This window comes from Chiloscyllium punctatum, chromosome 1, assembly GCF_047496795.1.
Source record: "Chiloscyllium punctatum isolate Juve2018m chromosome 1, sChiPun1.3, whole genome shotgun sequence".
NCBI lineage: Eukaryota > Metazoa > Chordata > Chondrichthyes > Orectolobiformes > Hemiscylliidae > Chiloscyllium > Chiloscyllium punctatum.
In genome coordinates this window covers 153,954,132-153,971,637 of record NC_092739.1, presented here as the reverse complement: position 1 = coordinate 153,971,637, position 17,506 = coordinate 153,954,132, and the positions used below count along the sequence as shown (strand labels likewise).

Below are 17,506 nucleotides of genomic sequence, written 5' to 3'. Positions count from 1 at the left end.
AGGTCTCTTTGTTAAGCAACACTTCCTAGGATCTTACCATTAAGTGTATAAGTCCTGCTAAGATTTGCTTTCCCAAAATGCAGCACCTTGTATTTATCTAAATTAAACTCCACCTGCCACTTCTCAGCCCATTGGCCCGTCTAATCAAGATTCCATTATAATCCGAGGTAACCTTCTCGCTGTCCACTATGCCTCCAATTTTGGTGTCATCTGCAAACTTACTAACTACTCCTCTTATACTAACATCCAAATCATTTATATAAATGACAAAGTAGTGAACCCAGCACCGATCCTTGTAGCACTCCACTGGTCGCTGGCGTCCAGTCTGAAAAACAACCCTCCACCACCACCCTCTGTCTTCTACCTTTGAGCCAGTACTGTACCCAGATGGCTAGTTCTCCCTGTATTCCATGTGATCTAACCTTGTTAACCAGTCTCCCATGGGCAACCTTGTCAAATGCCTAACTGAAGTTCATATAGATCACGTCTACTGCTCTGGCATCAATTCTCTTTGTTACTTCAAAAAACTCTCCTTCCGATCGGAATGATATTGTGAAACTTGAAAGGATTCAGAAAAGGTATACAAACCTGTTGCCAGGGTTGAAAAATTTGACCCATAGGGAGAGGTTGAATAGGTGGGGCTCCTTCCCCTGGGACATTGGAGGCTGAGGGGTGACCTTATAGAGGTTTATAAAATTATGAGAGGCATGGATAGGGTAAATAGACATGGTCTTTTCCCTGGGCTGGGGGAGTCTAGAACTAGAGGATATAGGTTTAGGGTGAGAGGGAAAAGATATAAAAGAGACCTAAGGGGCAAAATTTTCACGGAGAGGGTGGTACATGTATGGAATGAGCTGCCAGAGGAAATGCTGAAGGCTGGCACAATTGCAGCAGTTAACAGGAGTCTAGATGGGTATATGAACAGGTTTGGAGGACTATGGGTCGGGTTCTGGCAGGTGGGACTAGATTGGGTTGGGATATCTGATTGGCATGGATGAGTTGGACCAAAGGGTCTGCTTCCGTGCTGTACATCTCTATGACTTTATGACTGTCACACAGAGCAGCAAGGCCCTGATTTTAGTAGTCTGGAAAATTGAGGGAGTTCCTGTTAAAATGGACACAATAGCTTAGATCTTCAACATGTGTATTGGCCTTGTGCTGCTTTGCCTCAGACACTTCAATGTTTCCCATGATTTATATTAAATTGTGAAGCTTTAAATCAGAATTTCATTAGTGCTTATTTCCTTCCTTGTAGAAAAAGTTGCAGATAGCTGCAGCCTTGCATGCATTTGTGGAAGATTGTGGAATATCCCAAAACATGAGTATTGTTTTGCCAGTTTCCACATTATGTATTGAATAGTTTGAATTAAACTGTGGGAGAGATTGTTAACATTGGCTGCACTTTCTAATGTTAAATAGTACTCAGGATCTGAGAGTAGCGCGTTGTCTCATATGACTGCAGTTACAAGTTGACTAATTAATTCTGCAGGAGCAACAATGCACATTGACAGCTGAGGAAATTGCAAACTTATTGTTTTTCAGAATGTAAATATTGATTGTAATAAAACAAAGCAGTCTTTGCATTCACTTGCCAGATTACAATAAGATTACTGGGGAAAAAAGACATTTTGTTGAACGTTTTTCTGTTTAGAATTCTTGCATGTTCTGATAAGTGCAAGTAAGAGGGAAAACTAAGTGTTTACTGTATGAGAGGAAAGTGCTGGTTGATTGGCAATTGGACTCTGGTATAGGCATTGCGTTGGATAATGAGTCATATTTTCTTTCCTCCCCACTCCCTTCATACAGCATAACTGTTGTTTTCACTGAGTTATTTCTTGGGAATTGTCCTGATGAATGCAAGATGACAAGCTTTGACAAAATGTCTTTTTTATCACTACTCGTGTTATGCTCTTAACAAACAACTATTTATTATGGGATATTTTTTGGAATTTTGTGGGTTACATTGAGATGGAAGATATTTTTAATTAGCTTGTTCAGATATGTCTCACAACTTTGTTCAAGTGTAGTTATGATGCTGGTATCTGCCAAATTGCAGAGGTTTACCCAATTAGTGTTGCATTCCCATTTATATCACACTTTCCCTACTGTCTGGAACCATGACCAGTACATCTTGACACCAAGAACCAACTCATTGACGACAGTTCAGCCTTCAACACTATTATACCCTCGAGACTGATCACTGAACTGAGTGATCTCAGACTAAGCCCCATTCTCTGCAACTAGACCCTCAGTTTCCTGACCCACAGGCCACTGTCAGTGAAGACTGGGGACAATATTTCATCCTCTCTAACAGTCAACACTGGAGCCTCCCCCCAAGAACGCGTACTCAGCCCCCTACTGTACTCAATGTATACCCATGACTGCGTCGCCAAGTACCAGACTAATGGTATTTGCAAGTTCACCGATGACACCACCATAGTCGGTCGAATTTCAGATGACAATGAAACAGATTACAGATGGGAGGTGGAAGACCTGGACAAATGGTGCACTGAGAATAACCTAGCTCTCAATGCCGGCAAAATCAAGGAACTCATTATTGACTTTGGGTGCGATGTCACTCATGTCCCCAGAGGTGTTAACAGCACAGAGGTGGAACGAGTGGAGAGTGTCAAGCTCCTAGGAGTGGTCATCTGCAAACTTTCTTGGACTCTTCATCTAAACGCACTGGTTACAAAGGCCCGACAGCGTCTCTCTTTCCTCAGGCAGCTGAGGAAATCTGGCATGATGGTGAATACCCTTGCCAATGTGTGCCATTGAGAGCATTCTGTCTGAATGTATCACTGCCTAGTTTGGGAACTGTACTATTCAAGATTGGAGACGGTTACAGAGAGTGGTGAACTCAGCCCAGACAACCACAAAGGCCAACCTCCCTTCTATAGAATCCATCTACCAGGCCCGATGTCAAGGAAAGGCTGCCAGCATTCTCAAAGGTCCATCCCACCCCGGGAGTGTTTTTCTGCAACCTCTACCATTGGGGAAAAGGTACAGAAGCCTGAACACATGCACCAGCTTGTTTTGAAACAGTTTCTACCCTACTGTTGTTGGAATACTGAATGGAATCACAGACTCTTAACATTCGTCTGTACCTGTGTTTTTGTTTTTGCTGCTGTTTTCCTATTAATTACTTATCTATGCTACTTAACTCTGTGATCTGCCTGTATTGCTCGCAAGACAAAGCTTTTCACTGTGCCTTGGTACACGTGACAATAAATTCAATTCAATTCAGATAGTTCTTGGATAATGCTCATTCTGGTAGTGTGATTTGGTGATAATGTTGCTGAGGAATGAAGGAATGGTATTTTTGAGAATGCTTACCTCTGCTCACAATAGTACGATTCAGGTGGTGATCATTTCATGTTCTTTGTTTCTGCCAATGCGCTAACGTCCATGCTGTAGTCTCCACGCCGTGTGTGTGTGTGTGCTGATGTCAACGCTGGTCTTCGTGCCATCCTGTGCATGAATCGATGTCAGCTGCCAACAGAGCAGCTTTCTGTGGGAGGCACAGTAGCTTAGTGGTGAGCACTGCTGCCTCACAGCGCCCAGGGTCCCAGGTTCGATTCCAGCCTTGGGCGACTGTCTGTATGGTGTTTGCACATTCTCCCTCTGTATGCGTGGGTTTCCTTTGGGTGCTTCGGTTTCAACCCACAGTCCAAAAATGTGCCATGCTAGGCCCACAGTGTTAGGCGCATTAATCAGAAGAGGGTGGCTTATTCTTTGGAGGGGCGATGTGGGCCGAAGGGCCTGTTTCCACACTGTAGAGAATCTAATCTAATCTGTGAGAGGTGCAGTGAAGAGAGCAGTTTTCTGAGAGGGATACGTGGAGCAGCTTCCTGTGAAAGGTGCACTATTCCTAGATTGTTCCTTTTTTTTTTTGAAAAAATGGAGGGGTATAGTGACAAGATTGTTAGCAAGAAGTGTCTTGGTGATACAATTGTGGGTGGTGAATACAAAAGAAAGGTTGTAACACTGGACGAGAAGCTAGATATTATAAAGCATTTTGAGCGTGAGAAGAGAATAAAGTGTGCATTGCTGGAAAAGCACAGCAAGTCAGGCAGCATCCAAGGTGCAGGAGAATCGATGTTTCGGGCATAAGCCCTTTTCCAGCACCACACTCTTGACTTGGATCTCCAGCATCTCCAGTCCTCACTTTCTTCCCCTCAGAGGAGAATGTGTGATATTGCTTGCTTAACAAGAATGACGGAGTCTACCTTATGCACCATAATGTTTCTCTGTCTCTGCTTTAACAATACTTTTGAAATGTTTTGTGTTAAATCTACTTCTGTTTCATTGATAAATTTGATTTATACCTTCATTCAGGCTGTTCTATACGTTATGTTGAATTTTTAGGTGACTTTTGGACCGATCATGACAGATAATTTTACTCGTCTGCCTCTAACCCCTTTTCCCTCGGCCTCATTATTTATAATAAGCCATTTTCTATTAAGCGAGGTTTTGCTGGAACATAATTATGGCGTTATAGGAGAATTATCTGTAGTTCTTTTTGTTAGACATCACATCCTTCCTTCAGTCACTACCTTCACATGTTGTTGATTGTATTAAACCTCTCAATGTGCCAACAATAACTATAATTTGATTTACTTTACAGATTAACTGGACAATCTGGATATCTTACTGATGGACCTGGAAATTATAAATACAAAACAAAGTGTACATGGCTTATTGAAGGACAGTGAGTATTTGAATCTTCCTTTTACCAAGCACAATCCTAATTTTTTTAAAATGGATGTCTTTTCCTCAATTTTCCATTTGTATATTGTCAGGAGGTCAGAGAAGTCATGCTATGGCAACTGCTAAAGAAGTATCAGAGCAGCTCACATAGCTGATCATTCACCTGTATATATACTATTCAGTTGGTTTGAGCCTTTGATCCAGACCTATACCAGGATGACGAGGTTAATCTACCTCAGCATGGACAGTTGCGCAGCTGTATCCTCTCAAATGCTGGTGCTGGAGTCCTATTTTTAACCTTAACAAAGTTTCTGTCATAATTTCCAGTGTCCAGCCAGTTTGTTTCATTTCACGTGACAAAGAAGTAGGTCAATGTAGTGAACCACAACAACCTTAGCTGAGCGACTGAAATAGTGTGTTCCAAAGCTAATTGCTTCCCTAAATCAGCTGAAGTGCAACTATGACTCTGGTATCTGCCTAACAATGCAGAACTTTGCCCAGTTATGGTTTCCTGTTGTATCTACAAAAGCCAGGTTGTCTCCCTTGGTCAGTTGCTGTCTCATTGACCTACGCCCACTAAAGCAGAAAAGTAAATATAGGAGTCAGCAATAATCTTCATCACAACACACGCTTAATGATTGAGGAGACAAGATAGTAGCATGTTGGAGGTTCCCCTTCAAAGTCCAAAGCTGCATTGTCTCTAGCAGGATTTCCTCAGTTACGGGAATTAGATTGATCAGGAGAATGTATGCCAGGATTTTCCCACTATGGTCAAGAGGAAATAAGCTTGACTGTTTCCACATGATTTGTCTCCTTCCTTGAGCCTGCTTACAATTGTTGCATTCCTACAGTCACTGGGTGGTTTGGGTATTGGAAGGGTAGGGATATTGAGAGTTTTTTGCCTCCTATCTGTAGGGTGAATGCACATTGATGTAAGTAATAAACGAGGCCAACTGGAGCTCATTACAACAGTTTTTGATTTGAGAAAATATAGATCAGGGGTTTTGCCATAATTCTTGCTTGACTTTGTGATTCAATGCTGCAATTCACAGTTGGTAAGACATAGGGCTGGATATGAGATTAACTTTTTGGAAGTTTGTAATGCTGATCATAAGTGAAGACTGCCTTAACCTGAATTTGCTTCTAAATTCTAGGCCAAACACGATATTGAGACTTCGATTCATTCATTTTGCCACAGAGTGCAGCTGGGACCATTTATATGTATATGATGGGGACTCTGTATATGCACCATTATTAGCTGTGTTCAGGTAAGGCGAGTTGCTCAGTTTGTTCAACTGAATTTACAATGTTAAATTGAAATATTTATATATTTATGTTCAATATTTAGTAGCTCCATGCTCAACCAAAGCTGCAGCCTGAATGTCCTCCATTTAAGCTGTGCCATACTTATGTTTCATATATTAAAGACATAGATAATTGATTCATGATGTGAAAAAAATGGAATAAAACCTGCCCAGTAAAATTGGAGCCAAAGGTAATTCTAAAGCCTTAATTTGATTTGCGCTTTGTTTTCATACCTGATGTCCTCTATGCTGTTGCTAAATTCATACATCGTAATGATTCACATTGGATTTCCATGCTGTGTTCTTGGGACCAGGTGAAATGATTTAGAGTAACAAGAGTTTAGACTTGTACTTTTGTATCTATTTGTGTTAATTCAATAAGAATGATCAATTAAAATCAAATACTGTGAAATAAATGAAATCAGTAAACCTTTCTTTAAGAAAGACACTAAAAGTTCCTGTCTGGATGGAAAAAGCAAACTTTTAGTTAAGAGAAATGACTCATTCTAGGCAGAGCCAGGAGTGAAAGGAGGTGATGGCCCAGTGATGTGACCTGTAATCCAGAGACCTAGGCAATGTTCTGGGTAGCTTGGTTCCAATCACACCATTGCACCTGGGTGGTACCAGGGGACTGGAGAGTAGCGAATGTTGTGCCCCTGTTCAAAAAAGGGAATAGGGATAACCCCGGGAATTACAGGCCAGTTAGTCTTACTTCTGTGGTAGGCAAAGTAATGGAAAGGGTACTGAGGGATAGGATTTACGAGTATCTGGAAAGACACTGCTTGATTAGGGACAGCCAGCAGGGATTTGTGAAAGGTAGGTCTTGCCTTACAAGTCTTATTGAATTCTTCGAGGAGGTGACCAAACATGTGGATGAGGGTAGAGCAGTGGATGTAGTGTACATGGATTTTAGTAAGGCATTTGATAAGGTTCCCCATGGTAGGCTTATGCGGAAAGTCAGGAGGCATGGGATAGAGGGAAATTTGGCCAATTGGATAGAAAACTGGCTAACCGGTCGAAGTCAGAGAGTGGTGGTAGATGGTAAATATTCAGCCTGGAGCCCAGTTACAAGTGGAGTTCCGCAGGGTTCAGTTCTGGGTCCTCTGCTGTTTGTAATTTTTATTTATGACTTAGATGAGGGAGTCGAAGGGTGGGTCAGTAAATTTGCAGATGATACGAAGATAGGTGGAGTTGTGGACAGGGAGGAGGGCTGTTGTCGGCTGCAGAGGGACTTAGATATGATGCAGAGCTGGGCTGAGGAGTGGCAGATGGAGTTCAATCCTGCCAAGTGTGAGGTTGTCCATTTTGGAAGAACAAATAAGAATGCGGAATACAGGGTTAATGGTAGGGTTCTTAGTCAGGTGGAGGAACAGAGGGATCTTGGGGTCTATGTACATAGATCTTTGAAGGTTGCCACTCAGGTGGATAGAGTTTGTAAGAAGGCCTACGGAGTATTATCGTTCATTAGCAGAGGGATTGAATTCAAGAGTCGTGAAGTGATGTTGCAGCTGTACAGGACTTTGGTTAGGCCACAGTTGGAGTACTGTGTGCAGTTCTGGTCGCCTCACTTTAGGAAAGATGTGGAAGCTTTGGAGAGGGTGCAGAGAAGATTTACCAGGATGTTGCCTGGAATGGAGAGTAGGTCGTACGAGGATAGGTTGAGAGTTCTCGGCCTTTTCTCGTTGGAACGGCGAAGGATGAGGGGTGACTTGATAGAGGTTTATAAGATGATCAGAGGAATAGATAGAGTAGACAGTCAGAAACTTTTCCCCCGGGTACAACAGAGTGTTACAAGGGGACATAAATTTAAGGTGAAGGATGGAAGGTATAGGGGAGATGTCAGGGGTGGGTTCTTTACCCAGAGAGTAGTGGGGGCATGGAATGCGCTGCCCGTGGGAGTGGTAGAGTCAGAATCATTGGCGACCTTTAAGCGGCATTTGGATAGGTACATGGATGGGTGCTTAATCTAGGTTAGAAGTTCGGCACAACATCGTGGGCCGAAGGGCCTGTTCTGTGCTGTATTGTTCTATGTTTTTTGATGGCTTTGAAAAGGTGGATGCTAGAAAATTGTTTCTGTTAGGCGAGGAGACTAGGACCCGTGGACACAGCCTTAGAATTAGAGGGGGTCATTTCAGAACGGAAATGCGGAGACATTTCTTCAGCCAGAGAGTGGTGGGCCTGTGGAATTCATTGCCACGGAGTGCAGTGGAAGCCGGGACGCTAAATGTCTTCAAGGCCGAGATTGATAGGTTCTTGTTGTCTAGAGGAATTAAGGGCTACGGGGAGAACGCTGGCAAGTGGAGCTGAAATGCGCATCAGCCATGATTGAATGGCGGAGTGGACTCGATGGGCCGAATGGCCTTACTTCCACTCCTATGTCTTATGGTCTTATGTTCTATGTTCTATGCAAATAGTGTAATTTGAATTCAGTAAAAATCTGGAATTAAAATAACTGTGACACCATTGTTGGTTGTTGTGAAAATACATCTAGAACATAGAACATAGAAAAATATAGCACAGTACAGGCCCTTTGGCCCTTGATGTTGTGCCGATCCAAGCCCACCTAACCTACACTAGCCCACTATCCTCCATATGCCTATCCAATGCCCGTTTAAATGCTCATAAAGAGGGAGAGTCCACCACTGCTACTGGCAGAGCATTCCATGAACTCACCGACTCGCTGAGTAAAGAATCTACCCCTAACGTCTGTCCTATACCTACCACCCCTTAATTTAAAGCTATGCCCCCTCGTAATAGCTGACTCCATACGTGGAAAAAGTTCTCATGGTCAACCCTATCTAAACCCCTAATCATCTTGTACACCTCTATCAAGTTACCCCTAAATCTTCTTTTCTCCAATGAAAACAGCCCCAAGTGCCTCAGCCTTTCCTCATACGATCTTCCTACCATACCAGGCAACATCCTGGTAAACCTCTTCTGCACCCATTCCAGTGCCTCCACATCCTTCCTATAGTATGGCGACCAAAACTGCACACAATACTCCAGATGCGGCTGCACCAGAGTCTTATCCAACTGCAACATGTTCACTTGTGGAAGGCAAGAAGCTGCTGCCCTGAGGTGTGGCCTGCTTGTGTTAGCAATGAGGTTGACTCTCAACTGACCTCTGAAATGGTCTAGCAAGTTTCATCAACCATTAGAAAGAAAAAAAGAATGAAACTAGCTCGCTTAGACTGGAAATAGAAAGGGTGAAATCCCTGCAAAATCCTCCTTATTAACAACTGGGGGCTAGGGCCAAAATTGGGAGAGCTGTCTAGACTGGTTAAGCAACTGCGTTGTATAATGTTGTCTTACTCATGGAAATATCCAGGCATCGTCAGCACCGTCTCTGTCTTTGGATATGTTCTGTGTCGCTGGCAGCAAAAGCCCAGTAGAGATAGTTGCAGTGTGGTACACAATCAGGAGGGAATTGCCGTAGGAGTCCCAACATTGGATCTGGGTCCAATCAAGTCCCATGTGTTGGGGTCACATATGGTCAACACAAATCTCCTGATTATGATGTAATGCCCCCCATTGCTGCCAATGGATTTGTTCTTTTCTGCGTTGAACACCATGGGATTTGGCAGTGGTGCAGAGTGTTCTCTGGTGGGGCACTTCAGTGTCCCCCATGAACAGTGGCTCAACAGCAGAGATCACTGAGTTGGTTGAGTCCTAAAGGATATAGATGCAAGTCTGGGTCTGTGGTCAGTGGTCAGTGATGAGAGAACTATAGAAGAATGAACATACTTTATCTTCTCATCCATCTACCTGCCACATATTCATCTGTCCACGAATCTCAGCAAGGGTGACTACTACACAGTCCTGATCGAGACTAATTTCCACGTTCACATTGAGAATATCCTGTGTGGTGTTGATTGGCACTATCACCATGCTAAATAGGATAGACTTCAAACAAATCCAATAAGAGCACATCACGAGGAACTGTGGACCATCAGCAGCAGCAAATTGTATTTTAACACGGTCTGCAACCACATGGTTGGGCATATTCCCCTATAATATTTCCATCAAGCCTGGGGATCCTGGATCAACGAAATATGCAAGAGGGCCTGTTAGTAGCAGCACTTTGACACCTCAGTTTTTGGTATGCAACCCGGTGCAGCAGAATTACTTGCATATCAAACAGCAAGTAATAGAGCTAAGCAATTTGGAAAACCAGTAGGGCAATTAAACTATGTAATGGAGGAGCTGCTCCACACACATCTCTCCCTTAATGATAGGGAGGCCAAGACCATCAGTGAAAAAGCTGAGTGTGAATACCTGTAACAATCTTCCGCCAAAAGTGCTGAGTGGATGATCGACCTCAACTCACAAAGAAGCCAGTCTTCAGCTAATTTAATTCAATCACATGGTTGGAGCCACTGGATACTGTAAAGAAGATGGACTTTGCCAACATTCTGGCAATAGTATTGAAGACTTGTGCTCCAGAATTGCTGTGCCTCTAGCCTAGTTATTTCAATGGAACTTCAACACTGACATCCACTTGACAATGTGGAAAATTGCCCAGAAATGTCCTGTGTACATGTAGTAAAGCAAAGTCAGCTAATTATTGCCATATGAGTTCAAACGAGCAACTCTTGTTTAGCAATAACATGCTCGCTGATGCTTGGCTTAGGTTTCTCTGGGATCATTCAGCTCTTGAACTCAGAACAGCCTTAGTACAAGCAGGGATGATTGAGTTGAATTCCAGAGGGGTGTGTGCGCGGTTTACCTTGATATCAAAGCCACATTTGATTGAGTGTGGCATCAATGAGTCTGAGCAAGAATAGAGTCATTGTCGATTGGTTGGGAGATGGTATGAAATCTCCACCTGTTGACAGGTTTCAGGCATGCCTGGCACAGAAAAAGATGGTTATGATTGTTGGAGGTAAGTCACCTCGGCACAATTTCCTCAGTGTAGTATCTTTGGCCCGACTGTCTTCAGCTGCTGAATCAATGGTGTAAACTCCATCACAAGTTCAGAAGTGGGGGATGTTCGCCAATGATTGTACAATATTCAGCATGATCTTTGGTGACTCAGATACTGAAACAGTCCATTTCCTATCCTTGCAAGAACTGGACACTATCCAGACTTGGGCTTGGGATGACAAGTAGCAATTAATATTTACAGCATGCAAGTGCCAGTCAAAGACTATCTCCTACAAAAGAGATTCTAACCTTATTGCTCCCTGACATTCAATCGTATTATCACTGAATTTCCTGCTATCTGTGTCCAGAAACTGAACTAGGCTAACTGTATAAATACTGAGGCTACAAAAGCAGGTCAGAAACTTGGAATCCTGCAGTAACAGTAACTTCCTGACTGCTGGCCCATCTACCTTCAACACTGCACAAGTCGTAAATCTGATGGAATATTTGCACTTGTTAGAACTGCACTCATCCAGGCAAGTCATGGTGAGTTCAACACCATCCAGGGCAAAGCCACCTCTTGATTGGTATACATCCACAAGCAATGAATCTCTCCAGTCACGTTCACTGGCATCATGTAGTTCATCAAGGTTTCTTAGTCTGCTTCTTCCAAACGTACAAAGGGCAAGGATGTTGTCTACGTGGACTTTACAAAAGCATTTGATAAGGTTTCACACGGTAGACTGGTTAGTAAGGTTAGATCAGTGGGATTCAGGGAAACTAGCCAGTTGGATGCAAAATTGGTTTGAAGCTATGATTCAGGGTTGCTTTCAAACTGGATACATGTGAGCAGCACTGTGCCATGAAGATTGGTGCTGAGTCCACTGCTTTTCAACATTTATTTAAATAATTTGAATGGGAATAATGGTTAGTAGGTTTGCAGATAACATCAAAATACATGGTGTAGTAGACAATGAAGATGATGATCTGAGTACAATGGGGCCTTGATCAGATGCACCAATTAGCTGAGGGATGGCAGATGGAGTTTATAGATATAGACAAATGTGAGGTATTGCATTTTGGTAAGACAAACCAGGGCAGGACTTAAACAGTAAATTGTAGGGCGCTGAGTTGTGTTGCTGAACAAAGATGTTGGAGTGCGGATAAATGGAGTTGCATGTCAACTGGGTGGTAAAGAAGGTGTTTGGCACACTTGCTTTTATTGGTCAGAATGTTGAGTATGGGAGTTGGAATGTCATGTTACGGCTGTTCAGAACATTCGTGAGGCTACTTTTGGAATACTGCATACAATTCCGTTTGTCCTTTTGTCTGAAAGATGCTGTTAAACTTGAGAGGGTGCAGAAAAGATTTACAAGGATGTTGCTGGGACCTGGAGGGTTTGAGTTATAGGAGAGGCTGAATAGGCTGGAGCTTTATTCCCTGGAGCGTTCGAGACTGAGGGGTGACCTTGCAGAAGTTTAAAAAAGCATGAGAGGCATGGTTAGGGTGAATAGCCATGTAAGTTTGCTTGCTGAGCTGGAAGGTTCATTTTTAAAGATTTTGTCAACATAAAGATTTAGGTAACATCATCAGTCAGCGTCCAGTGAAGCGATGGTGCTATGTCCCGCTTTCTGTTTATGTTTAGATTTCCTTAGGTTGGTGATGTCATTTCCTGTGTTGATGTCTTTTTCTGTTCCTTTTCACGAGGGTGGTAGATGGGGTCCAAGACTGTTTTTGTTGATATAGTTTGGAATGCTTTTTGGAATTCTTATTTTGCCATTTGGAAATGCAAACATGGCACGTGTATTAGTTCTTCGTTATGTAGCCAACTTTGTTCAAACTTCGTTTAAGTTTGAGGAGAGATTACACAAATTGGATCCGTTTTCTCTCGAATTTAGAAGGCTACGAGGCAAGCTGATCAAAGTATTTAAGATAGTAACAGGAAAAAGATAAACTGTTTCCACTGGATTGGAATGTTGGTTTTGAATTTTTTTAAGGTTTCTCCCTTACACTTTTACTGTCTTTTTGAGCTCCTTCACCTTTCGCTGAGGTAATTTAAAAAAAAATTCATTTGTGGGAAGTGAGTGTTTCTGGCCAGCCGGCATTTGTTGCTTGTGATAGTTCCCTTTGAGAACTTGGTGATGAGCTTCCTCCTTGAACCACTGCAGTCCATGTGCTGTAGTTTAGCCCATAATGCCCTTAGGGACTGAATTGCAGGATTTTGATCCTTGTAGAGCATTGGCAGACAAAATGCAGACTGATGACCTCTGAATAGATATAGAACAGTGAGCCTAACATCTGTTATGGGTAAATTTTAGAAGTAATTATTGAGGGCATACCTTCGTCACATGCAATTGGAAATTGCCATTCAGTAAATCTACTGGAGTCACTAGTTTGTGAAAGGAAATTTATATTTAATAAGGTGGAGAGTTCTTTGCGAATGAACGAAGTTGGCTACATAACGAAGAACTAATACACGTGCCATGTTTACATTTCCAAATGGCATTTGTAAGGTGCCATGTAAAAGGTTATGCTGCACAAGATGATAGCTGAGAGGGGGAAGGGGGATTGGGTTGGGGTGGGGGAGGGGTTCGGTGTTGGTGGTAATATTCACATTGATGGAAGAATTGGTTAACTGACAGGAAACAGTTTGTATAAATTGATATGAACATCATTGATATGTCATCTTGACAAACCAATTGTGAATGTTATTGGAGTAAGTGCTTATGTCTAAAGTGTTTACATGCTACATTAGTGACTTGCATAAAGGGGCAATATGTGTTGAAGCTAAATTTGAAGATATAAGAATAGATAAAAAGGTAAATTGTGAGGAGGATGCATAATCTGCAATGTAGATTGGACAAATGTACAGCAGTTTGCATAATTGACTATAGTGTTGGAAATGGTTGATTATCGACTTTGGCAGAAAGAATGAAAAGCACAGTAGTATTTAAATGGAGAGAATGCTGCAATATGAAAGGATCTGGCTCTCCATGTATGCAAACCTGTGGGAAAGATATGGTCGATAATAAAGATATGTCATAACATTTGGAAATGCACAATATGGTTAAGCATTGTCAGCATGCCTTAATGAAGGCGAAATTATACCTGACAATTTTATTAGAATTCCTTGTTGGGTGTTGGGCAAGTGATGTGAAAATGAAACAAGAGTCATGTGAGGGAAAACCTTTTTTTCATATAGCAAGTCGTCAGGGTATGCAATGCACTGCCTGGAAATGTGGTGGAAGCAGTTCAATTGAGGCATGCAAGGTAACATTTGAGCTTTTTTTGTTAGTAATGGTGTGCAGAGATATAGGAAAAAGGCAGAAGATAAGCAGTAGATAATGGAGCCAGTGGAAGCATGATGGGCCGAATACCCTCCTTTGGCACTAATATTTAGATTAGATTAGATTAGATTAGATTAGATTACTTACAGATTAGATTAGATTACTTACAGTGTGGAAACAGGCCCTTCGGCCCAACAAGTCCACACCGCCCCGCCGAAGCGTAACCCACCCATACCCCTACATCTACATTTACCCCTTACCGAACACTATGGGCAATTTAGCATGGCCAATTCACCTGGCCTGCACATCTTTGGACTGTGGGAGGAAACCGGAGCACCCGGAGGAAACCCACGCAGACACGGGGAGAACGTGCAAACTCCACACAGTCAGTCGCCTGAGGCGGGAATTGAACCCGGGTCTCAGGCGCTGTGAGGCAGCAGTGCTAACCACTGTAGTTTCTGTAGATAACAGCAATCTGGATAGATAAAAGGAATCCGTAGATGTTGTATATTTGAATTTTCAACATGTTTCTGCACATGAATCTACTTAAACGGAGCCCATGGTGTTGAAGGTTGAACATTAACATTGTCAGAGGATTACATAGCTAATAGAGTGTAGAACACGCTCATTTTGGCCTACCATGCTTTTTAAAATTAATCCCATCTACCTATGCATGGTCCCTATCGCTCTGTTCCCTGCCTATTCATATGTCTGAATGCATCTTAAATGTTGCTATCATATCTGCTTATGCCACTGCCCCTGGCAACACATTCCAGGCACCTACCCCTCTCTCTTTAAGAAAAAAAGTTGCTTTAAATTTTCCCCCTCTCATCTTAAGCTTCTGCCCCCTAATATTTGACATTTCCACCCTGGGAAAAAGACTTTTGACTGTCCATCCTGTCCTTAATTTTCAGGCCGCCTTTCAGCCTTAGACACAGTAGCGAAAACAGTATAGGTTTGTCCACTCTCTCCTTATGGCTAATAATCTCTCAATATTCTGGTAAAGCTCTTATGCACCCTCTCCACATCCTTCCAGTAGTGTGGCAACCAGAACTCTGCACAATACTGCAAATATGGCCAAACTTTTATACAACTCAACATGATATGCCAACCTTATATGCCATGCCCTGGTCACTGAAGGCAACCATTCCTTATGCCTTCTTCACCTACTTAACCACTTGTGTTCATGCTTGCAGGGAACAGTGGACTTGCACCCATGGATCCTTCTGCACATCAGTGCACCTAAGGGTCCTGCTGTTTATTGTATATGTTCTTTTTGCACTTGACCTCCCAAAATACTTGACCTCCTGCTTCTCCTGATTAAACTCCATCTGCCATTTCTCCACGCAAACTTTCTAACTGATCTATATCTTGCTGTATGCTTGATATTGATAACTCAGTCAATTTGTCTGCAAACCTACTAGACAGGCCAGCTATATTTTCATCCAAGTCATTTATATAAATTACAAACAATTGAGATCCTTGCTCCGATCCTTGTGTATTGATCACAGACCTCCAAACAGAAACATATCATCCCTCCACAACTGCCCTCTATCTTCTATGACCAAGCCAATTTTGTATTGAACTTAGCAACTCATCGATCTCATGTGACTTAATCTTCTGGACCACCACACCATGAGGGTTCTTGTCAAATGCTTTAGTAAAGGTACATGTCTATAACATCCACTAGTCTACCCTTATCAATCATTTCCTCCAAAATCTCAGTCAAGTCTGTGAGACCAGACCACCCCTGCACAAAGGGCAGAAGTGGGTACTGCAGATGCTGGAGAGTAGAGTCAAAATTAGAGAGGTACTGGAAAAGCACAGCAGGTAAAGCAGCATCCGAGGAGCAGGAAAATAGACGTTTTGGGCAGAAGCCCTTCATCAAGAAAGGCTGACAAAGGGTTTGCCAGAAACGTCGATTTTCCTGCCTCTGGGATGCTGCCTGACCTGCTTTGCTTTTCCAACACCACTCTAATCTTGACTCCCCTGCACAAAGCCATGATGACTATTTCTAACAAGTTCATTCTTTTCCAAATTTGAGTAAATTCTGTCCCTAAAAATATTTGCCAATAACATAGTGATTTGATCCTTACCTTCTCTAACGACTTGCCAGCTGTTATATGTCACATAACAGATGTGGTCTCCTTTACGTTGAGGTGACTGGGTGCCTTCTCGCAGAGCGCATTATGGAACATCTCTGGGACACCCGCGTCAATCAACTCCACTACCCTGTGGCCCAACATTTCAACTCCCCCTCCTCTGCTGAAGACATGCAGGTCCTGGGCCTCCTCCACCTCCACTTCTTCACCACCTGACGCCTGGAGGAAGAGCGCCTTGTCTTCTGCCTCGGAACACTTCAATCCCAGGGCATCAATGTGGACTTCACCAGTTTCCTCATTTCCCCACCACCACCCCACCCCCCCCCCCCCCCCCCCTTACTCCAGTTCCAATCTGCCAGCTCAGCAGCATCCTCATGACCTGTCCTACCTGCCAATCTCCCTTCCCACTGATCAGCTCCACCCTCCGCTCCAACCTATCACCTTCATCCCCACCTCCATCCACCTATTGTACTGTCAGCTACCTTCTCCCCAGCCCCACCCCTTCCCATTTATCTCTCCACCCCGGAGGCTCCCTGCCTCATTCCTGATGGAGGGCTTTTGCGAAACTTCATTTTTCTGCTCCTTGGATGCTGCCTGACCTGCTGCACTTTTCCAGCACCACTCTAATCTTGACTTTGCTACTAACTCAGACTACAAAAATTGATGGAAAAGTCACCGCTTAATGCAACCAGCTATAACTATATTTGAATTTCGTGTCATTGTGTGAGGTTGGTTATCATTATTGCCTTCAGATTTGGAGATTATTCAAATGGTGCAGACACTGCTTTCTTTTGTGGATGCAGGATTAAGCATGTTGTAGAATTTGTACAGTTTCATAGATCAAGTACTTTGGGTTCTGTGCAAATCCTTTACTTCTGTCTTTCAAAGTTAAAAATCTCTGAACATCAGGTTGTAGTCCATCAGTTTTATTTGTAAGGACTGGTTTTCGGAGCGCTGCTCCATCAGGTAGCTGTGGAGTGGTTATGAGCAGTCCAACACTGGCACATGCACATCCACATAATGGCTACCATCTATATTTCAAAACACAGCAATTTTCATATTTTGCAGCTTTGCCATAGCAATGCATTTATTTATATAGAGATCTAAATCTAAACCTTTAAAGAAATGTTGAAAAGAATACTGAAGCAATTCCATTCCCAGTGGTCCCCTTCAAACCTTGAACTCTTCTGCAGCAAATGTATACTGAATGTATAAATTGCCTTTGGACATTGCTTTTGGG

The 17,506-nt window shown here is 42.8% G+C and overlaps 1 protein-coding gene across 1 annotated transcript in view; it reads left to right on the top strand.

The window, feature by feature from the left end:
• Positions 1 to 17,506, top strand: part of atrn (attractin) — a 394,002-nt gene that overhangs the window by 54,203 nt on the left and 322,293 nt on the right. Inside the window, exons 2-3 of the mRNA XM_072577202.1 lie at positions 4,628 to 4,711; positions 5,865 to 5,978. Coding sequence (XP_072433303.1) covers positions 4,628 to 4,711; positions 5,865 to 5,978 — 198 coding nt within the window. The remainder of the gene's footprint in view (positions 1 to 4,627; positions 4,712 to 5,864; positions 5,979 to 17,506) is intronic.